This window comes from Choloepus didactylus, chromosome 8, assembly GCF_015220235.1.
Source record: "Choloepus didactylus isolate mChoDid1 chromosome 8, mChoDid1.pri, whole genome shotgun sequence".
Lineage (NCBI taxonomy): Eukaryota > Metazoa > Chordata > Mammalia > Pilosa > Megalonychidae > Choloepus > Choloepus didactylus.
The window spans coordinates 22060820-22085303 of NC_051314.1; the positions used below are offsets into that span (position 1 = coordinate 22060820).

The 24484-nt window shown below is 37.9% G+C and overlaps 1 protein-coding gene and 1 long non-coding RNA gene across 2 annotated transcripts in view; one reads left to right on the forward strand and one right to left on the reverse strand.

Moving 5' to 3' along the window:
- Window positions 1-1052: 1052 nt before the first annotated feature.
- Window positions 1053-24484, reverse strand: part of RIC8B (RIC8 guanine nucleotide exchange factor B) — a 151249-nt gene continuing 127817 nt past the window's right edge. The window contains 2 exon segments of the mRNA XM_037846579.1: window positions 1053-3392; window positions 17824-17943. Coding sequence (XP_037702507.1) covers window positions 3281-3392; window positions 17824-17943 — 232 coding nt within the window. The 3' untranslated portion in view covers window positions 1053-3280.
- On the forward strand, window positions 11517-23620 carry LOC119542084. Its single transcript, XR_005218416.1, has 3 exons — window positions 11517-11655; window positions 14492-14571; window positions 19755-23620. It is a non-coding gene; the product is annotated as an uncharacterized LOC119542084 (long non-coding RNA).

Genomic DNA, 24484 nt, shown 5'->3' on the forward strand with positions numbered 1-24484 from the left:
GAAATACTAAAACGTTAACAGTGGTTTTCTCAGGGTTGTGGGATTTGGGGTGAATTCTCAATTTTATTATCTTCTGCATTTTCCAAACTTTTTACAACAAACATATATTACTTTTGTAGTCGGGGGATAAAGGAAGTCAATGCAGGTGATTGGTAGTGAGGGGGTGTTTGGAGTCACTTGTACTGCCTCAGCCTGTTTCCTTATTTATAAAGGAGGGAAATTATATCTGCCCCACCTACCTCCCAGGGCCACTGGATATCAGTAGACATTTCAAATGTCTGCTGATTGTTAGTCTAAATAAAGTGGCTCCAATGTCTTTATTTTAGGACATGCTCCTCTATATCCTGCTTCAGCAGTCAGGAAGGGGCCTGCAAAGTGGAGGCCAGTGACTGCGTTCTGTTCATCCCCACTGCAGGTCACCAGTGCCAGCCGGTGTCTGGGGGAAGCCTGCAGCTCTGGACTCTGACCTATTCTACAGGAGTCTCAGTCCTCATTGGAAACCTAGTGATAACTGAGCAAGTTTCCCACTCACACTTCAACTCCAGGTCAAATCCCTGCTTAGTAAGTCCTTTGAAACCAGTTCTACTGAAATAGTTATTGCTTAAAATGGCCTGAGATCTACCACTACACCACCCTACCCTGTTTCCAAGGGTAGGACTCCCAGCATTCCAAAGTCCTAGGAGGCACAGTGTGGGTGCAAGGTGGGCAGTGTGGTGAGAGGAAGGTGGAGGGTGGGGAGTCGGGCCGGCCCGAGCTGGGCTCTTACCAGCTGTGTGATGTTGGGTAACTTACTCAAGCTTTCTAGAGATGATCTCTAACATGAGATGTAATGAGGGTTACATGAGATAACATACATAAATAGTCTAGCACATGGTAAACATTCAACAGATGTTATTTCTCTTTCTGTGTGCAACTCAAAAAGTAGGTTTTAGAGAGGTCATTCTCATCTTCTCTCCCCGCAAATTCTATCTTTTCAAAAACAAAGCTTAATGCCCAGAGCAGAAAAACTCAGAATGAAGCAGAACTCATTAAAAACAGAACAACACAGCTACTTAAACAGGGATGTCCAAACATTTACTCTATAAAAAGCTGGCAGAATGGCATTTCATCAAACATGTCTTCATTTACTTAATCTGAAATTCATGCTACAGCTATTTGGTTGTAGAAATTAGAAAAATACATTAAAATGCATTTTTAGAATGAAATAATACAAATACTTTTTTTCCTAAACCTTTCTCATGTAATCAAAAATTATGAATTGCTAAGCTTCATTTTATTTGCTGTCAGTTAAAACATGGGTCACCTGCAACCTCTACTCCAACAAATTTACTCCCAAATCCTAAAATGCACTGTATACTTCATAGTCTTTCATAGAGTATTCTGGATATAACTTACTCCTTAAAATAAACTCAGGGTCATCATTATGAGAATCAGTCCAAGGGTCATAATGTTGTACAGATACTGTCCGGGTCAGCTGTGTGTCCTTTAGTAAAAAGATAGTCCCAGATTTGCTATGCCTTAAATAGTTTTTTTTCTAATTCTTCCCCATCTCCCTATCCAGTTTTCAGTGGGCTTTTTTGCTGCTTTTATTTTAGTATGCCTGATTTTAATCTAGCAGCCCTCCTTCTTTACCATTTTTTTGTGGCTTGAAAGCCAGATAACATAACAAAAACATGTTACAAATACATGCAAATTTTGGTAAACAGGCAAAGAGTAAGATTCTTGAGAATCCTATGAGTAAACTGCAAGAAATATCTCTTCTGGCAGCTCAGAGGCCTTTTAAAATCAACTCCTGATTCACTTCTTTGCCAGAAAAGTGTTTTCTGGATAAATGACCTTATCATTAATACTTCATGTATTTTAGCTATGCTTAAAGGCTATTACAATGGTAAGTGAGACAATGGATGTAGAAACACTTGAAAAAAGCATGAGCTGTGAAACAGTATTGTTTATCCCACGTATCTATAAAGAAACACACACAGATGGCTAAATTGAATCAACCCCAATGTTTTATTTAATTTAAAGTTTTAAAAGGCAGTGGTTAAGCACATTATCTATCTGTATATATATATATATATATATGCATGTATATACATATATATATATATATGTAAAAAGAAACCAACCCCTTTTTGACTTTAGCCACTGATCACTAGGCCCATTGTCTATTGCATGATTCATCCTCTACTTCTTCATATGACCAATTCTAAAAGTAAAAAAACAGCCTTAATCAGTTTAACAGTAACTATTTGTGTTTCTTTTTTTTTTAAATAAATAAAGTTACCATTAAACCGATCACATATTGTAGAAAGGTAGAACACACACACACAGACACACTCAGTCCCCAATTTAAAACCTGTGACTTATGAATGACCTGTATGTACAAATGGGTGCTGCTGCCTACCCCAGCCCCCACAGAGGCCACAAAAGAACTCCCACTGCTCAGGGAGGCTCCATTCCTTCTGCTACGTTGGAGGCTGTGTGTTCTTGGCACCCTGAGTTTGACCTCAGAATGTATGCTCCCCATGCAATGATGCAGATGGTGAGCCAGTTCTATGGTTCTAGTGTTCAGGTACGTTAGGGAATAAATAGGCATTTGTAGCTGCCTGAGAACTAAACCATCATTTATAATTCTTTGTAGGGAGAAATGTATTCTGAAGTTCTACATAAGTGACACACAAACTTTTAGAGGGTAGTCAGTTTGCAAGTCTGGGGCTATATGTGTGTGTTTGTGTGTGTGATTCTATGTATTTATAAAAAATTGAAATGAAGTGAAGAGTGGTGCTAGGTTCATGGAGCAGCTGCTTGGCTTCTATTTAGCCAGTCCTGATCTAGCGAGTCACTTGCCTCAGCCCTTATTTAACAGCTCATCCTGCTTCTCTCTTGCCTCTGTCTCCTGGAGAGATTCAGAAGGGACAGCTCACACAAGTGAGAGGAAGGACAGAGCAAAATGTGCTAAGAATCTTGGCAAACAGAATCACCAGATTCAACCAGGGCTGCTTTAGAGAAAAAAGTCCTTCAGTTTCATTCTGATGAAATGGAATTATTTTTTTTCTGCTTCTATCCCCTGTAACTCCATCTAACTGCAGCTCTGTATGAATGCCTCAATATAGCAAAAAACACAGATCACCTTTTAAATATGCTGGATTCTCAATGAGTAAACCAGTTAATGTGTTTCTAGCCAAAGCAAGGGCATAAATGTTTTAGAGAAAAGATTCCCCTGGAGCTACAGAGAAAAGATGCTGATAAAAGCAGTATCGGGAGTTGAGCAGGTGATGCTTTAGTCTGTGTCGGAGCTGGTCTCTTCGATGACGGAGTACTGGTTGAGTGCTTCCTCCAAAGGCGTTATTGTCCCATCAGGTTTTAGTCCCATTGGTTTAAGCAACTCCTCTCTGGAAAAGGAGATAAAAGAGAGGAAAAAAAAAAAAGTATTCACCAGCATCACACACACACCCCTTCTCCCCCCTGCCCAAATCCACATCCTTTTAAAAAGAAGTCTTTAAAAACCAAAGTATTTTTCCTCAACGCTCTCTCTGTGTGTTTGTAACAGGAAAGATGAAAGGGGCATGGAAAGAAAAAGAGGGAGATAAAAGACTTCATTCACACAGGCCAAACCTACTAAGCCAATTAGAAGTATGAAAAGTCAAGGTCTAAATGGGCTCAGGACAAGGAGCAGATCTCTTCTGTTTTTAATAATTAATTTTTTTCCCCTTTTGTGGAGTCTCTTTATTTTAGTGAAGTTGAAGCTGCCAAAATTTCACCTGCCTCCAGTGGACCAGGCATACGATTAAATGGCTGATTTGATACTATGCATTTCATTCAATGGTAAACTCATCAAGAGCTGATTTTGCCCCAACAATCTCTAGTAATACATAAGTACTCATTGATTCATTTCAAATCAGTTGGCCTTCTCCAACTTTCTCCCTTCCTTTTCTCTCTCTCTTTCTTTCCTTTTGTTATTATTTTTTAAGACCATTGCTTTTGTTTGTGGCAGTTTAATTATGGGATTGACAGCCATTTTAATCTCTTCAAAGCTCCCCAACTGCCTCTTTTCAGTTAATCCAATTATATCTACTCCACAAGTTACAGCCTCATCTAAAGATGATTAATTATTGATTAAGCCAATCAAAAAGCATTAAGAAAGATTTAATCTTTTCATAGGCTCTTTATTTATTACATGGAGATTATGATGAATGTTCCTATTGCGCTAACTCCAGTAGTCCCACCCCCAAAAGGTCAGCAGTGTACTTTGAGTGGCCTTGAGAGAGGCACATGAGCTGCTTAAAACTAATTTCTCACGGAAACAGGCATCACCCCCTGAAAACATGTCTATAAACAAGAACCTATGTGGTGGCAGTTGTAATGTTGGTGGAATCCGGAGTGAAGAGAAATAATAAAACCTCCTCTCCCTCTGCCTCCTCGCTGTTATTGCCTGAGGCCAGCAAAAAGGAGGAGTCCCTCCTGGAAAGGACTTGCCACACCACAGTGTGATGTTGTGTGCAACATAGTGGGTAGGGTAAGAACAGCTCAGTGGTGGCTGGCTAAACCAACAGGAGCCTAATCAAGCAGCTCTGGCTAGCATTGGAAGACTATTTCTGAGAGCTTGCAAAAATCTATTTGAGAAATGTGGATGGCTGATTGGCTAAATAGAGGCTTCTGAATGTTATGAAGTGGAAACTTGTTTCCTGATTCAAGATACGGGGTCAGAATCACAGAACTTAAAGTTGGAAGGGATCATTTAGTCCAACCCCCTCACTTAATAAAGGAAACTGAGTGACTTACCCAAGGTCACCCTATCTAGTGGCAGAGCTGACCTTGGGACATAGATCTCCTGAGTCCCAGTCCAGTGCTCTTTCCAGCACACCACATCTGGATTAACTTCCCTAACTACATTGGAGGAGCAATAGTTTGTTCAATGTTTGTTCAGTAACTATGTACCAGGAATAAGGTCATATATTGGGTATGAGAAAAAAGGAAAACTGGGCAAAACTGCTGCCTTGCGGAGCAGGAGAAACAGATATATGAAAAAGAACTTGGACTATAATGGGGGTAATGTTAGAACTGTGAACAAAGAATTGTGACAGCCCTTGAGAGGAAGCATAGACCAAACTGCTTGGGGAACATGGCACTGAGGTATCAAATGCCAGGCAAAGAAGGGCACAGAGCATTTCAGGCCTAGGAGACTATGTAAAGAGCTCTGTATGGTCCCATCTACTTGTGTGATTTTGCAGACATTTCTGGATTGTATCATCACATCTTTTCAATTTCTGTGCCCTCATGAAGCTATGAAAGGGCCCAGTGTTTGGAGAGTGGAGAAGTTCAGTGAAAGAGTGGTAGGGAGATGAGGCTGCAAGGGTAGTTTGGGGCCCAAACTAAGTAAGGTATCTTAAATGTCAAAGTAAGATTTCATCCAGGAAAGAGTGCCTGATCAGGTTTGTTCTATAGGAAAGTAACTCTGGCAGCAGTGTGGTAGACACTCTGGAATGGGGGAAAAATTGGTAGCAGAGAGACAAATTATAAATGAGGTCATTGTAATAGTGTGAGAGGAGACAGAGACATGGATTAAGGCTGTGGTTATGGGAAGAAAAGGCACCATTTCTCAGGTAGATGTGGTGACCCACTGGAAGGGCAGGGGGATTGGTGAAAGAGAGTAAGGAGAGTGCCTATGTGGTTTCCAACCTGGATGACCAAGTGGCTGGTGATACCATTTGCTGGGTGAAGAACAGAGGAGACAGACTAGGCTTGGTGGGGAGATGCTAGGATATGAAGAGTTTGAGGTACATAACAACCAGGTGGAAAAGCTCGGTGGATAGCTAGAAATAATCTGCTCCCATTAAAACTTCTCTCTAGTATTGATATACAATGCAGTTCTATATTTTATAATATACATTTTCCTGGTTCTGGCTGTGCTGAAGGACTTTGTGATATTGGACACTACATACTAATAATTGGTGCAAAAGGAGAAGAGGGTCAATCTGCTGGGAATGAAACATTAAGAAATGTAAGAAAGCTCAAAGGTCCAAAGGGGCTGGTGGACCAAGGGCACCATGAGGTGGGTGGAGGGGAAAGAGTAGGGATAGGTAGAGATGGGAATGGCAGATGGGACTAGAGGAATTCTACCAAGAACAGAGAAGAACTGTTGTTGGGTAGACCTTCACCCTTCAGCTTAATACTGCTGCATTTCTTTGATAATAGAATGATACTGGCTGGGGCAGGCTACCAATGTGTATGAAATACCTAACACATTTCTCACTCAAACCCAGGAGGAATATTTAAAAATCAAATCCATTGGCTTCATTCCTACTCCTGAATCTAATTTTATAATGGAACTAATTAATAACATTACATTAGTTTTATTGCCTAACTGTGGGAATTCATCTGTGGAACAAAGGGCCCCCCATTTTAATTCTCACTTGTGAAATGATTCTTCTCACTTATTTCTTGGGGGCTTTGTGTCACCCCTTCATTAATAATGGTAGCTCCTCTGAAGGTATGAATTACTTTTCCACACGGCTCCATGTGATGCCTGGGCTTACTGACATTTCTGCAGGAAAGGTATCAGTGATAATTGGCCACATAATCATGCATTCGTGAAAATGAATTAAGGCAGAGATGTGATGTAGTGGGAAGAACAACAATAAAAAAATCTGGAGTCAGGAAGTCTGCTTGAGGTCCTGGCTCTTCTACTTACCAGCTGTGTGACCTTGGGCAAATCTCTGAGTCTCAATTTCCCTTTCCATGAAATGGGGATGATGATGATACTACTAGCCCTACATACTTCCTAGTGATGATGTAAAGGCGAAGTAGTAATAATAAAAATAATGTAGATGAAAGAGCTCTATGAAGTGTGAAGGACTCCTGAATGTTATTATTGTGGTACAGAGTAAAGCACACATACGCTTTGGAGTCAGACCTTGGCTCTAATCCTGGATCCACCACCCACTACCTATGAAACATTGAATTCTGAACTTCAATTTCCTTATCTATAGAATTAGGATAGGAATACCCACCTCACTGAGTTGTCATGAGGTAAAAGGCCTTTATACATATAAAGTACATAGTGCAGTGACTGGAATGTAGTGGAAACCCACAATTGCAGTTCCTGCCCCTTATTTGCTTAGGGAAGGCTTCCCCAAGCTTGTTAGGGCACTCTTTAAGAATAAGTGGGAGAAGACTATGCAGAAGCAAATAAAAGACATGGTCCCTGTCCTCAAGAAGCTTTTAGTCAGGTCAGAAGAGAAAACACACACACATTAAACAATATTAAAAGAATTACAGTACAGCAAATCAACAAGCTTGAGATGATTAACAGGCAGAGCCCTGCTTTCCCTAGCTTGACGGTTCATCAATACACCCTTACTGTATTTGAAATTTGTTTAAAGGAAATTTTTTCTCCTGTTGTGGGAGTGGAAGTGGAGAGGATCACTTGCAGATGTGTGACTGCTTCTTATGGACCCCAGGTTTACTTCTCATACCACCCTAACTTTTCTGATCCTCTTCCTCTCCTATAATTAGCAGCTCACAAATACCAAAATGAAATCTTTGATACATTCACTCCTAAAAGGTTTGGTAAAGGACCTGGTTATTACTGGACTGTTTCACTTAATAAGATCTATTGTAACTAGATCAGCAAGATGTGGACAGAGAATGGGAAGCTTTAATGAATACCACAGAAATGTTATTCCACCAGTCATATGGGCTATGTACATGTGGAAAGGACACAGAGGAGATGGGGATGCTGACCACAGGTTCCTTGTAGGAGATGGACTCAGGGCCAGACTGTAATGACAGTGATGGACATGGATTCATGGGGAGGAGGGTATCTCAGAAGCAAGAATTAGTCAAGCAGAGGCACAGAAGCAAGAGTTAGTTGCATGTAGGGACTGACAAGCAGGCTGGCTTGGTTGAGGTAGAGGAAAAAGAAAGCTCAAAAGATATACGGGGTACAGAAGAGGATTTGAAAGGAGATTTCGAATCCAGACTGACAAGTCTGGATTTGAGCATAGAGGTATTTTTGTCTTCTATTTCAAGGGTCCCCCATTTAAGAATAGTATTAAAAATAATTCTCATTACAAAGTTTGAAAGCTACGAAACAATATTGCTCTGACATATTAAAAAGAAAATATGTCCTATGCTTATTCAATCTTTGTACCCCATGTGCCTAGCACAGTGCCGCGCAGATAGCAGATCCGCAAACAAGGTGTTCGTGCACTAAATTTAGTTGCACTCAATATTATCTTGAACCTTCACAGAGGAAAGATATTGTGTCTTATGGGACTTCTAATAACTAAGCCATGAACAAGAGATAAGCTTAAATCTTTGGATAGAAGAGTCACTTTCATTACTAAGATTTACAGAGTTAGGAAAGGAAGTCACATTCCATAGGAAATTTTGCACAGTGCTTTCCAGGGATTTCTGGTTCTCTACTAGACTGTGAGCAACTTGAGGGCAGAGTCCATGTCTTACTTGGCTATGATTTGCCAGTATCTAGTATAGGACAGGGCACACAGTAAGCCCCCAATAAATGTTTATTGAAAGAATATAGTACATGGGCCATGGCACAAATGGAAAACAGTATGGAATCATATGTCAGGAACAATTCTTCTATTTTTTAACTGTAACTATTTCCCTCATGAGTCAATGTCATCAGACATTCTGACAGTCCAGCAGAAGCAAGCCCCCCCCCCCCCCTTTTTTTAACCATGTAGTCTGGAATTCCCAAATACTAATCAATATAGACCGGGCTTCTTAAGTATGGGGCATCAGGAGATCTAGATTCTAGTCTCAGATGTTCCACTAACTTGCTCATTGTCCTTGGGCAAGTCATTGCGTCTCTGGGCTTGAGTCTCCCCATCTATAAAATGCGGGGGTTGGACAAGATGATCCCCAAGATTCTTTCCTAATTCTAAGAGTCTAAGTATTAGGCTATTAAATAATTTTTATCTGTTTAAAAAGTTAATAATAAAACGTTTTATTGCTAAGCCTTTGTTTCTAATCAAGATATTCTAAGCCTAAGAATCAAGCACATCTTCCTACCTAATTGTCACTGGCATAGACCAAGACCATAAACCCTTCCTGTGAAACTACCAACAGATGATTAAAATGATTACAAAGGTAAATCAAAGCAATGGCAAGTGTTACAAGGAATGATCCAAATTCAATAGTGGCCCTCAATAAACAGGCCATTTATGAAGAATTACTGATCCTAAATTATGACGGTCCCATCTAAAAAGGATGGCTCAGTATCATATATATGTACAGCATGGTAAAATGGAGATACTGTATATTGAAATGTGCATCAGGATTAAGATATTTATATAGCAACAACTCCTTCATACTTACCTTCAATGCTATACACAGGCCTTAACACAAGTTAAGACTGCCCTCGTTATCATCAAAAAGTACAGTGATGTCTACTGGATAAAGAGCCCATTCTAGGCACTGTGACAGTATCATGGCGGGCTTCTCATCTGATCAGGCATCTGGCCAGGGAAGAGATAAGCCTCCAAGAATGTTCAACTGGAACGAAACATCATTTAGAAATTTGATCTTACTAAACGATAAGGAACCGTAATCTATAAGGGCTTGGCCAGGCAAGAGGACACAGATAAAGCACGTCCAAGAAAGGAAACCCTATTTGTGCCCCAGCCTAACCCTTGGGACTGCTAATGGTAACAAAAAAAATACTTTCTTAATCTAGGGGTGGGAGATTATGGCATGTATACCATATTTTAAGTTTTGTGGTCTCTTTTTCCAGATATATTTTAACATTTTCCTGAGCCACCATTTCCTTACAAGCATGGTACTGTAGGATGACAGGGCTTATATAACTGCTCATAACCTTGGAGAAGTCCCCACTTTTTAGGATTTCTGTTTCTATGTGACTCTTTTCCCTTAGAAATGACAGTGCACTATTGGGACTCAGATACTGACATTCCCAATTGCACATTATAGAACAGGCCAGATGTGTATGTGAATAAAACACCTTACTTGACCTGAAAGCAAGAGAATACTCTTGCCCACAGCACACGTTTTTGTGCAATACAAACAAAGCATTCAATTCAAGTGTACTTGTTGAAAAACAGTACATAATTAAGCAGTTGGTAAAATGCATTCTTGTTTCCCACTTGCAGATCTCCCAAGAGTCCCTTCGAATTTACCTATACGAGTTTCAGCTTCCCGCTTGCCACTTAGCTTGATAACGACTCAAAAATCATTCCCTTGTTTTCAAGGGCTCTTCTTTCTTGTCTGCTCTGTGTACTACAGGGCAGTATTGACACATGGAATTAATGACAGGGTCTGTAATGAAACAACAGTCATGCAAACACCAGTCTGCTCTTTTGATAAAACAGCATGTTAGAGACCTATTCACCTCTCTCTAATTGAGTACTGCATAATAGTTCTGATCCTTTTATGTAACATATTTTGTTCTATGATTAGAAAAGAAGAAAAGGTGTGTGTGGGGAGGCTATGAAGTATTGCTTCCTTCAATCATGCCCTAATTAATTCTCTGTTTTTAATGAGGGTGGCTGCTATTTAGGAAGGTTCTGTTACATACTTGTTTTGTTGACTTTTGTACAATGTATAACAAAACCCAAGACAGGATAATTGGGACTATTTCTCTGGCACAGGGATTCCTGCTCTTAATGTAAGGTTGGCTTGGAAAAAAGAACTCTGACATTTTAAATTAGCCATTTCATATTTAATTCCTTTTAACATTTGAAAGATGGGATGTGAAGTTAGTATATAAATAAAGCATTTTAATTAACACAGAGCTTTCCCCCAAACGCCTGCTACACTGGAGCCTGTGACAGTACCAGCAAGGAAGCTCTGTAGTCTGCTATAATTCCAAATCTGGCAATACATCTTACTTCAAGATTTCAGCATCTGGAAGAGTTCATAATCCAATGAAATGCAATGGATTTCCCAATAACTTGTGATTTTCTTATACATGTTTATTGTCCTTTTCTTCTCACAGAAATAACATTATAATCTTTGGGACTCGTTAACATATTCAGTTATGTATTATGAAAAAGCATCCTTTGGGCTTCAACAATCCTTCATCTTTATTACATCTTTCATCTAGTGGCTTCCTAGTACTGATTGAATATACTGATCTTTCTCTAAGCCACTAACCAGTAGGAAGGAGGGATATGGCAGGTTTTCCATAGCAAATTTTAAGTCTTCAGGCTGTATCTTTCAAAAATTCTGAGATCACTCCCTCAGCCCTCACCATCGTGCTTTGAAATTGGAAAAAAGTGGGAAAGTTAAATATGTAGCATAAAAATATTATTCCTAAGACAAATGGATATGGTGTATTGTCCATATCACCATGTCCTTCCACTTTGTGAAGGTAATTGGAAGTTGTCTGAACAGTCCCATAGAGAAGCCTTTTTAAAGTGAGGTTTTCTCAAAGTGATACATTAAGTGTAAGAGTTTGTTAGAATACCCATAATCATACTTATTTCAAAATAATTAGAAAACCTTCTAGTTATTTCACGGAAATTTTACTGGTTTCTCTCATATAAAGCTGTCTTTGTTTTTGTTTTGATATATGCTGTTATTTAGCACTTGACCTGATATTTGAGAAGAGCTCAACTACGGTATATGACAAAGCAGGAAGATATGTCCTCCAAACCTTAATTCTCTTCTCAGGTAAATATGCTTACTATCTGTCCTTGTGCTGTGAATTTATTTGAAATTTAGATTGTCTTATTTAAAATAATCAAACTTTTGAGGGGTGTTGGTAATTTTTTCAAAGTAGCCTACGATGTGGAATGTGAGGCCTGAGAACCAAGTCCTGGCTAAGTTATTAACCAGATGATTGATCTTGGGTCAGTCACTTAAAATCTTTGGTCCATTTACTCTTTGATAAATAAAATACCTCTTGCCCTACCCAATTCACAGGACTATCTTAACGACCAATGGAGATAAGGTATAGGGAAGCACTTTTAAAATTTTAAAGCTATATATATGTATATCTATATTTTTTATTATTGTTATTATTCTGTTAGAAGATGACATGCAAAGCTCTTAAGAATTCTTAAGAATGTGCTACCCATCTGACATTAAACTGAATGGTTAAGAAAATATACAGAAAGATGTCAGGGGGACAGTGCTGGAAGAATAAAATACAGTTTTATCCTTAAGGGATGGTGTTCTTTATTATTTCTTGGTAATTTATCTACAGAACTTCTCTATCCTGTTGCCCAAATTGGCAGAATAAATATTAATAAGAGGTCAGCATGCCAATTGATATTGTTGAATAGAGCAGTAAAGGAGAAGTTCTTATGTGTTCTTCCCAATTAAAAAGACTTAAAAATTATAGGGGTGTGACTAAGAGAGAAAATAACCAATGGAGACTAGTCTTATTTGATGTTTCTCTAATAGTCAAAAGTCATTCTGGCTATGCTTAAACCAAGAGCTCAAAGTAGCCATTCATACTACAATGACTACAGCTATAGGACAATGACTACCAATAGGCAATATAAGGTAGCCACTTTTAGGGGTTGCTAACCAGTTGAAGGGCACACTCTATAACCTATAAGATATACAATATTGAGTTTCTCAAATTAATCTTCCCCTGCCACTTTAAGGGTGTATTAATTTAACTGGATCCAAGTTCCTTTAATTGATCTTCTAAGCAACCTAAGGTATCTTCTAATAATGTAGAGTATCATTGTCTAACAGAAATATAATGTGAGCCACAAATGTAAGCCATATATATAATTTTAAATGTTGCAGTAGACACATTAAAAAGGTAAAAAGAAATAGGTAAATTTAATTTTAATAAAAATTTACCTAATTCAATAATCAAAAATATTATTTCAACATGTAAACCATATCAAACAATTATTAAGAATTTTACATGTCTTGTACTACATTTTTGAAATCTGGTTATTTTATACTTATAGGACATGTCAATTTAGACTAATCACATTTGAAGTGTTTAGTAGTCATATGGCTAGTGGTTATAATATTGGACAGGATTGTCTGAGAAAACAATTAAGATCTCTATATGTTCAGACTTACATAGATCTCACAATGCTTTAAAAATGGATTGTGTTTCTGAAATGTACCTGAAAAGGATCTCTTTGACTTAGTCATCATAAAGGTAGGTGTAATCACAGTTGTTAATATTTTTGTAAGCAGAGTAAAATAACTTATTTATAAGGAAACAGTTATTTCTTTCTTTCTTTTTGGTCATAAATCATCTGTTCCAGCCTTAGTAAGTTCAAAAATAACCTTTGGATTTAATAAGGGAACTATTACTATACTTGGTGCCTGCACTTATTAAGAAAGCCATGTCCCAAACAGTATATACTGGTTGAAAGAAAAAATCACAATTATTGGTTAAGGAGCGGATGAGAAAAGGAAGGAATGGGAAAACAATGATTTATATAAATATATTAAAACAGAGTATGATGGTAGACTATATAAACAAAAAGGCAGTGTACCTTGTTAAAACAGTGATGGGATAAGGGTGGGGCAGAATAATTGCTTCTGGTTCCAATTAAGGAATTAAAGGGGATTAGAGAAGTCAAAACAAAACTGAAACTTGAAATATTATTTCCCTTCCTTAGTTTAAGCTTAAGCCAATCAATCCTCTCTCCTCTTTTTTCGAGTAGCCCACATTATTATATATAGTTGTGTGCTGTAGCTAAGGTGAATGCAATTGTATTAGCCACACTGGACTTAACACCATAAACAATCTGCATTCTAATCTCCTGCTTCAGTTGCAGGGGATTATTTTTCATTTTATTTTATTTTATTTATTTATTTTTGGGCAATTCATAGAAGGAAAAAGTAGAGAGGCAGGTGAATTTCATTCCCTTTTCTACTTCTGCTCTCACAAAATGTCAAATGAAGCTTTCCATAAATAATCTCATGCCTCAGGTCTTAAAGCTTATGTTTGATATTACAATTATTCTATATTAAAGGAATTATGTACTCCAATATTTAAGTTAGTCAATCATAGCACAAAGTACCTTATGGAATTCCTTGCCAGCTCTGACTTGTATGATGTCTGATCAAGAAATGGAACTGACAAAGTATACTTTAAAGTCTTAAAAACCATGTAGGCTATTTTATAGAGCAAAACTCTGACCTATAACTCTGGGAATCAGCTGTTCTCATTATTTCCTCACTTCATACTGGGGAAACCACAGGGTACAAGGCACTGTATGAGCTAGACATGGGGATATACAGGGTTCAAAATAGTCTCAAACTTTTAAGATCTCCAGGTCCCTTGCCTGTATCTGTCACAAATATAATCCTTATACAAACAGAGTTTAAAAAAAAAAAAAATGCTACTAAGGCAGTTTTGGTATTCAACGGGAAGAGAATGTTTGAGTACTAATCTCTCCAGTGTCCTTGAAAATCTAGCTGAGAAAAAGCTGCTAAGGTGGCGAGTTCCTTGAGGGCAGTGGCATGTCCAGTTTAGAGGCAAAATGGGAATGTAATTTTAATTTTTTCACTGGTTGTTTTACAGTTTTGGTGGTAAATAACATCTACAACCTACACCAGGCTCAGTAACAGTACTTGGCATGACCAACCTTAGTCATCACTTTGGTAAGTGCTTTGACACGGGCCACTGTTGCTAACCACCATCCTGGTGCAGGTCCTTCACATCTGCTCCCCTATGGATGGAAAAAAGGAAGTGTCTAGTGTCCATTCATTGGCCACATCACCTCCAGCCCTATCCTTACTCATATGCCTTTCAATTCAGGCCCAGGAGAAAATGACCTCCCTTTTGAGAAGGAAAGTTATTCAGACAAAGCTACAGTACACTCTTAGCACAATAAAGACTTGACTGAATGCAGACCATCCTTAGAGTGACAGTTGAGAAAGCCAACCAACATGTACAATACTGAAGAGGATGATTAGGAAGTGTTCTGGCAAACACTTACTATAACAGACAGACACAGTAGGACAGTAGACAAAGCAAAGGTCTTGAGTTCTGGAAAATGAAGTTCCTAGTCTCAATTTATTATGAAGCTAGAAAGAGACTGTATGTGAAAACATTTTCTAAACTGTTAAAGGAAATGGATTATTATTAGTCATTAGCTTGGAAAGGTTTTGGGAAATTCTGTGGGTCTTGCTTCCAATGATAAATCTGGTAACATATTATATTAATCAAATATTAATAAAATAACCCGAGTTCTTTGGAAGAAAGATGTAGTATGTGAATAGCAAAGATTTATCTTAACAAGAATAAATTTCCCTCACCTGGAATGAGTGGTCATTCCTCCATTTTTCTATTTAAAAACCTTTTAAACTTCAAGGATCGGCACAAATGCTACCTTCCCTGTGAAACATTCCCTGATGCATCCAGAGAAAACGAACTCCTCCTTTTCCTGGGTGCTTACAGTTCAACATAGACCTCATTTTGTCACTATTTCTTTCTACCTGTATTCTAGAAATATTATAACCATCTCCTCCACTAGAATGTGAGTTTTCCAAAAGCAGAGACTGTCATGTTCACCTCTGAATTTCCCTCAGCTTTCTAAGCACAGTGTTTTGCACAGAATAGCTGCTTAATAAATGTTCCCTGAATTGTAGTGAATTTACTCTGGCCTTATGGTGTCTTTTTTTTTAACCTCAAAAGAAAAAAAAGGGAAAAGAGAAGAAACTTAAGACTAATGAGGAATACAGCTCAACAAACACGTAAGATGCATAAAGAATGACTTCATTCTTTGCATTCTTGCTTTGGAATGCCCATTGCTGACCTCCATACAGTTTTGCCATTGATTATTATTAGTAAGAGCAAATGTTAGAAAGCACACAAGGGGAGACAATGTAAAAAACACACCACACACCATGCAAAAGGTATATGTGATACTGAACTATTCTTAAGACTGCCTTTTGCTTCAACTTTAATGGCAAAATCAGTACCATAAAAGCCAACACAAGACATACTTGCTTTGCTTTATACATGCAAAAATCAGTATCACCTTCAGATTGAGTTGGGCATCTGCTGGGTGTTTCCAGGTGAATACACATCTCCTTTGAGGCATAGTTTAAAACAGGTGGAAGCTTGGGTATTTCAGACTTGACGTCTGTGTATTTATTTGTTGGCAGCTTCTAAGGTATGTGGATTCCCCTAAGATTAAAAGGAAAAGGACCTAGCATCTTTGTTTTCTTTCCCTTTATAGGGATGCCTTGTGCAACAGTGTTGTCTCTTATCAGTAAGCCAAGTATCTGAACTACATTATCTTTGGCAGTTCTCTCCCCCATCTTCTACTTTTCTAGCATACAGTCTACCCATCCAGAAATATGGATCATTTGAGTAGCATCTGTGTTATCTTTTAAGAACCCATATTGTTGGTAAGAAAATGAAACTTATGCAACCTAGCTGGTTTACTGTCCTTACAGACTAATATGTTCCTCTCAGGTCCGTGCTAGCTCTTCCCCTTCCAGCTTCTACAGATGGGCTCTCTTGGTTCTCATCCTAACTGTTGTACTTTTACCACTGTGTTTTCATTTATAAGCTACATCAGATCTTTTTGGAAGTAGCCAAGCACAGTTCTTATTGTTGATATATTCATTCAGAACTTTTTATTCTGTCGCATATAGGTTTGCCCTATCAGTATGTTTTCTTTGTGAGTTCCTTCAGAGAATAAAGGTATGGAGAATATCATTTACAGACAAATGCCTTTTTAAGATTGTGAGCACAGCTAGTTAGCTGTATATTCTAATGTTCTTGGGAAAGGATGAAAATTTAAAAGGGTTGGCTGGAAGTCACTAAGTTCTAGTCATACTTGAGCTTTGTAGATAATGAAGCTACTTACTGCTAAATCCCTTCTACCACATTACCAGCATCCTTTGAAAAAAGCTCAGACTCTGCAACTGCAGAGTTGTCTAAACATCCATACTTAACATCCCCCCCACCCCCAGCCTCCTGTCTTGTCCTTTTCTGCTCTAAGCCTCCTGCTGTGCCTTTTAACCTCTGCTTTTTTACACCTTTTCTGTTAAAGGCTGGCGTTCTGGCCTTTCAATTCCAGTTGCTACTGCTCTTAGCATTTACATAGTTGTGAAAAAGGAGATGACCAGAAGAAATTCACCCTTAAGTGGCAGCTGCCACCCACACACAGAAGCACTCATTCGAGATGGCTTAAAGGAGATAGTGACTCGATGTATAACTGGAAAATAGAGTAATTCAGCCAAGTGTGAAAGGAATTAATATTTTCTAATTACTTCTCCAATGACTAGTTGCTGATTAGTTTATATTTGACTTAATTATTTTCAAAACTGGCTATTTTTGAAGGGGAAGGGGAGATTGTTTTTAGAACCTCTAATTAACACAACTGTCTGTTTTCAGAAAATCCTTCATTTGAACTATTCCTTTTCACTTTTTCCTGTTGGGTGCATGATATTTTAGAATTCTTGGTTTCAGCAGCAAGCCAAAAAGGCAGAACCACAAACTTGCACATCAAAAATGGAAGAGAAAAAAAGAAAAGCCATCATGATTTGGAACAAAAACCCAAACAGACTAAAACAAAAATACAAGCAGCAGCAAAATCACTGAACCTAACTCACAGCATCTTTTTGAAGACAGGGAGGTTAGTTGGTTAAATATCACAGTAATCTAGTAGTTACTATCTTAGCTTTGAGAGTTTAAATGTTTAAGAATGCACATCCAGAAGCGGCACATGTAGGAAAACCTTGGTAGCCAAGAGAGACCTGAACTACTGCTGCCTGGGCCACCCTGTTCCAATCAACATGGATTTCCAGAGGTGCTGTTCTATGGTAACTCTCAGTGCGAGAGACAAAGAAATAGAACATTTTTAGAAACCAAGCAAAAAATGGATGGGAATACAATACCTGGAAAGTTTATCAAGCATGTTGACAAGTTTCATGGCTTCATATTCTTTTTGTTCTTCTGTCATTTCATCTATGGGGTTTGGCATTGGTTCCTCTAAATGACCAGTGATAAGATTAATGCTACAAAAAGAAAAACAAGTTATGCTGTATGTTTTAAAATTATGCTCTTTCTATACTTTTCTGGTCCAAGTTATCAGTTAATTTTAATAAGAAAGAGTATAATGGCCAAAAAAATGGCAATAATTTCAATAGCTATTTTTTGGTATAGAACTACTATAGGAATTTTTTAAAAATGGACTTTTCTTATGAATTTGCTTTGGGATATGAGCTATAGCTATTGTTTTTAAAAAAGTAAAATTGACTTGCCAACTTTTTTTTGCTTTGTTTTTTTAAAGGCATTGTTGCTTTTTAAAAATATAAAATTTGATTGGTGCCGTTAGGATAAATATCCTTGGATGCACAACTTATTCATTAATTATAAGGGGGCAAATGATTTCTGAGGAGAAATAAGGAAATCCATTTTGTGATACAGCATAAAATAAACATGTCAAAAAATTGGAAAAATGATGACAGAGGAGGCTGAAATCTGAAAATGAAAGGATGGCAATTTTTAATCTCAGGAAATTAGTCCATTAGTGAGACCACAGAGGGCAATGAGTGTTTAAATAATACAGGGTAAAGCAGAAGAACAATTTTAATTAGAATTGATCTTAGGCCAGATTTCATTCCTTTTTTTTTTTACCTATCAGGAGACAGGTATATCATTTGAAAACAGATATACTATAGTATTTAAAAGGAATACCTTGCATGAACTTAGTATGACGTTCTAACAAGCCATTCTCTTAGATAAAAGCTACACTATTTTTTTGAGGAGGGGAAATGAAAGATAATTCTTGAACAAAAAGATTTCAATGGCTGCTAAATATCTGTAACTTAAACATCTTTCTGGAGAAGTAGACAAGAGGTTACAGTATCTTCTACCAGTCAAGTACAAGTGGTTTATTTTTAATGATCAAATGAAATATCCCTGAAAACAGCAAATCGCTAGTAAATTGCTTTCTAGCATCTACAAACAGGTATTTTCAGGGTAAGTGAATGAGTGGTGGGCCTAGGATAAACAATGTGGAGTGCTAGAAACTGGGATAAACGGGAAAGCCAGTCTAAAGAAAAAAAAAAATCATGGGGCCACAACAAAGACATTGCGATTGATTAGGTCCTCTGGCAGCCACTTGGCATCCTCTGCTTCAGATTTACTTGGCAAGTTACTTTCTTTACTGGCCAGGGTTTATCTCATTTGTAGTACCGGTTAGATCTATCACAAGATTTCTTTCTCTTTTGCTACATTCCTCAGAGGCTACATGACATACAGATTCTTGTGGAAGGACTGTCCTTGAAAACCAGATCTAAAACATCTGTTTTGCCATTCTTGCATAAGACGTATGCCTAGAGCTCTATTTAAAAAAACAAAAACAAAAACAAACTTTTTTCCTCCAAAGAAAGAAGTGGAAACTTTATTTTACAAATGAGATCTACACAGGAGCCTGATATGTATGAGATAAAAGCAGAATCGCTCAGGTAGAAGAGGGGATAGGGATGGCCAAGGACAGTGGGTGCCTACAGCACCTTCCATTTGTCCCCCATCCACTTGCTTCCTCCTAAGGTAGCCCCTAAGGTACTTCCAGGAACTCTGGAGAAACAGTTTGAAAACCCACAGGTTGCTCAGTGGTTCATAACCTTGGCTGTATAGAATTACTTGGGAAACTTAAAAAAACAAAAACAACCTGGGACTCAATGCACACCAAATGAATCTGTATTGTTTTGTTTTGTTTTTCAGGTGACTCTGATACACAGTGAACTTAAGAACCACTGGGCTAGAGTACCTGATTGAGACACTTATTGTGTGTGCTACTATTTCTTCTTCTCTTTTTCAGGTGCCCGTAAAAGAAGAGACAAAGGCTTCTAGTTAGAGGTCATCAAAAAAATTGCTGAATGGGTCATCGTATTTCCAAAAGTCAAGAACAAAGAGGCCAGGACTAGGCTTCTGAAAACTACAAATGGAGTTTTTAAGATGTATCCAGATGCCACACTAAAAATGTAATTTTGCCACCCATCTATTATTTGTAACAGGCACCTGCTTTCACTGGTTTCACTTCTGCCACATACACCAAATTAGAAAAATAACTTATAGACACATACCACTTCCCAAGCAGACAAAGGAAATCAGGCCTTAGAAGAAAGTATAAGGGAAGGTAGAGGTATTAGCTATGTAGATCATGCTCATTTACCTCTTGAGAGAAGGCTTCTCTCTCAAGTTCAACTGTATTTAAAATCCGATCCTAAGACATTTTAAGGATATAATGTCATCAGCACAGCCATCATGTGCCTTCGGGGAAAAATGTGTCAGGAGGACACATTGGTAAACCCTGGGGGGTATTGTGGATACCACAGCATACAAAGTTAAGACGGGGATTCCAAGATCAAGGCACATTTGAGTCTTTTCCTGATTCTCAAGAGTTTAGGGGAAATGATGTCCATTTTCCATAAGCTGACCTCAAGTCCTCTGGGGGCTAAAATGATTTAACAGCATGCTCTGAAATTAACTAGTACAGTCACAAAATCTTTTGCTATTTCAACATAAAAGCAGCAGTCAGAAATGTATTCTTACTAAATAAAAGTCTTAACATCCTTTGTGTCCAAGGAGCACAACATTCCAACCTCTCAAAGTCATTCCAGGAGTTGAGTCTTCATTTTTTTTCCTTTAAAAATGATACATATATATATGTGTATATATATGTATATAAAATATATATATATATATATTTTTTGCCCCGACATTCAGAAGAACATAAAGCCACAGAAAACACAAATTGGGGCACTGACTTGTGCCACTCTCAAGGGGAAAATGCCAATGTTCTGGGAGAAGAAGGCTGAGTGATACTGTCTCCCCTCTGTCGCCTCCTCTTTTTTATCCAGAGTTTTATGTAGTTTCCTTACACAGAAGAGGAAGAGAAAAAGAGCTACCATGACACCAGTGGTGTGAGTTTTCATAAAATGGATTATTTTCAGTGACTAAACACCTAGCACCTTTACAACCTCACTAGAATAGTCTGAGACTTAATTTAACAGGTTTCAGCATCACCAACACTAAAATTCTGGGATTACTTTTATTTTGTGCTGAGACTCTGATTCCTACATGCTCTAAGGACACTAATAGTAGTGGGCACTTCATTGGGTACTTTTATATTTATCATAATTTCTCCCACCTTGTCTTTGCTCCTTTCCCCCATCTTTCCTGTCCTCCAAGCCTGTTTTTATGTACATCTTCCAATTAGATGACAAGTGTCTAAACTCTTCTCTGTGGCATGTCACTGTGAATTTTGAATTATATAAGGTCATTAGATGAACTGATTAAGAAGGTATGAACAAATGAACATATGCATAAAAATGGAATATTTCAAGTCTTTTGCTTGCTCTTCAAATTGCTGCTACTTCTAGTCAACATCAGTAGCACTAGGTCATTTAACAAAAAGCAGCCATTAAAAGTTCTCTGTGCTATATGAAAATTAACATTAATCTCTCAAAAGTGTGGCTTAAATTTAACTCAAAGCACTGTGGTCAAAGAAGGGGCTACAGAGTCAAATTTGTACAGTGGGTCAGGCAGATAAGACCAGTGAAATGGATAAGCTGTCAAACCAGAGGAGCTTTATATCTAGTTTCTAAAGGTGATCCAAGCTACTGAACCCCAGCAGTCAGTTGCCATGTGAGAATGCAAATCAAATGTTTTCAGAACTTCCAATTTTTCAAAAGCTAGAAATCCAGATTTTTGCCTGAAATATCTGAATTCTACATGTTGGCAAGTGATTAAATTATTTTAAGCACTGTGTAAAACAAAAACACAAAAGCAAATAACCGTTACTATGTGGAATAAGCAAAACATAGTTGTGGGCTAAATCCAGACTATGGGTTGATAACCCTGCAACTTCTAGGAAAGGGACCAGGGTTTTCAGGGCCAGGGAAGAAGAGGGCAGGTGGGGTGGGAAAGATGTTACATGCAAATGAATCTAGAAATATTTTTTCCAGGATTAAAAAACACAATGGAATATTTGCCCCTGCCCCTTTAAGTAACAATAAAAGCAGCAAAGTGGAGATTTACCATAACCTGATTTTCTTGAATTCCGTTCCCCTGCACCCACTCCCCGATGAGATCTGAAGCTTGATGAGGACAGGAAACTCAAATCATCTTGGTATCCCAGTGCTGAAGAGGCACTGACTGACTCAAATTCATTTATTCAACAAAAATTTACTGAATGCCTACTGTGTGCCAGGCACTTTCTGGGGGTATCTCAATGAATAAAAACAGACAAAAACAAAACAAACCTCTGCCCTCATGGAACTGACCTTCTAGTGGGGAAAACAGATGTAATGAATAAATAAATTACATGGTATGTTAGAAGGTGGTCAGTGCTCTTAAAAAGAAGTGACGGAAGGGTGAGGTAGAGGGTGAAGGTAGCAGTGTTGCAAGTTTCAATAAGGGGTTGTCAGAACAGGCTCCACTGAGAAGGTGACATTTGAGTAAAAAATTGAAGGTAGTGAGGGGGTGAGCTATGTAGCTTTCTGGGAAAAGGGCATTTTAGTCAGAAGGAACAGTCAATGCAAAAGCCTGCAGCAGGAGTGTGTCTGGAATATTTGACAAACACCGAAGAGACCAGTGTGGTGAAAGCACAGGGAGAAAGGGTGCAAGTATAACACTGTGAAGACTGTGGATTTTAGCCATTGTACAGTTATATGAGCAATGTGTTATATTTTAAAAGGACCACTCTGGATGCTGTGTTGAGGACAGTGTGAAGGGGGCCAAAGGTAGAACAAGACCAGTTAGGAGGTTACTAAAACGATCCTGGAAAGAGAGAATTTTAGCTTGGACCAGAATGGTAGCAGTTATGGCAGTAAGAGAGGGCTGGATTCTGAACACATGATAAACGTAGAGCCAAAATTACCTGACAGACAGATACAGGAAACTATTCACTGAATTACAGTGAACTAGACAGAACTCTCATGCTATCAGGGTATCAAGATACATATAAATACATTTTTCTGTTATGGTTATGTCAAAGATAATGGATTCTGTGAGAACCAGGGAGCTATTTGAAGGGAAAAATCTCTCCCTTTGATTAACTCTGAGGCAAAAATATTGTAGCACTTAAAACAGAAGCTCTGGAGTTAGGGTACCTGATCGCTCATGAACTGTGTGCCCTGGACATGCTACCTGACTTCCATGTGCTTTAGATTCCTTATCTGTAAAATGGGGATAACCCTACCTCAAAGGGTTGTTGTGAGGACTGAATGAGATAATATCAGTAAGGCTATTAACTGAGTCTGGCACATATTAGACATGCAATAAATGCCAGCTATTGCTGTTAACAAATGACCCACTTGCTGAAAAATAAGCAAGCCAGAAGGCCTCGGATGATCTAGGAACTGAGTTACTTTATTTGGTTAAATTGTCACTTTGGAGATTCCCACGCAATCTTCATTAACTAAAAGAATCATGACAATTAGGTGTTTTGTGGAGTTTACTATAATTAAATTTGGATAGGATGAGGAGATACCAGCTGTTCCTGAAAATGTCTCAAGTAATTTGAGAATTACGGTACAAATATATTACTGATTCCATATTAAAGAAGTAGGGTAAATTATGAAACCACATCCTAATCCAAGCCTTTGCATTATATTAGCGATAGAAAGAGGTAGAGTAATATGGTATCATTCTTTCATTGTCATATATTTACTATGTGCCTATCATGTGCCAGCCTTACATATAGTTATAAACATGAATACTAAATTGCATCTAGGGATTTAAAAAAAACTCTAAAATGCCTTTTTATATTACAGTACTTCTTATATGTTCCTTATGTTGGGCTGTTTGATAAACAGCAATATCTTTGACATAAAAGATACAGAAAACTGATGGTTGTGAATCTATAGGAAATGAAATCTGGAGCAAAGCTCAACATTGTACTTCAGGTAACACACTTGGCCTCTTGCTGGCCACATACCTAAATTATAATATGAAAGAAATACTATGGGACTCAACTGCGAAAGTGCAAAACTGACTGCAAATATCACAAAGGTTGATACACTTCTTGAAGAATACATATAGCAGAAGTGGCTATTTTATTTTCAACTCTGTCATTCTAGGGAGCTGATTAGATTCTCTTTCATGACTGTTTACAGCAATTAATTCCAATTCTATAATGCTAGTTATATCCTACAATACATAAATATACTATCACAGAACAAACTGTGAAAAGAAAAAAATCTTCAGGTCCTGTTTCTGGTTTACTTACTTCAACAAATATTAAAAACAAAAAAAATCCTGACATTTATATAACGCCAATAGATGGAGACAACTGTAATGGGACTTGACTTAAAATAGTATAATAAAATCTTGACAGATTAAAAAAAAGTCTCTTGCCTTCTGCTGAAGAAACTATATAGTTGCTATCACAGTTACTGCTGATATAAATACAGTAAAAAAAGGAAACACCCGAGTTTGCTTAGTACAACGATTTTTAAGCTTTTGGATGTGATTATGAATTAGTGTAGTGTTAAGCGTATAAGGAGGTATCTTAGGGTTCTGCTCACTTTGGCCATCTTCCCCTCC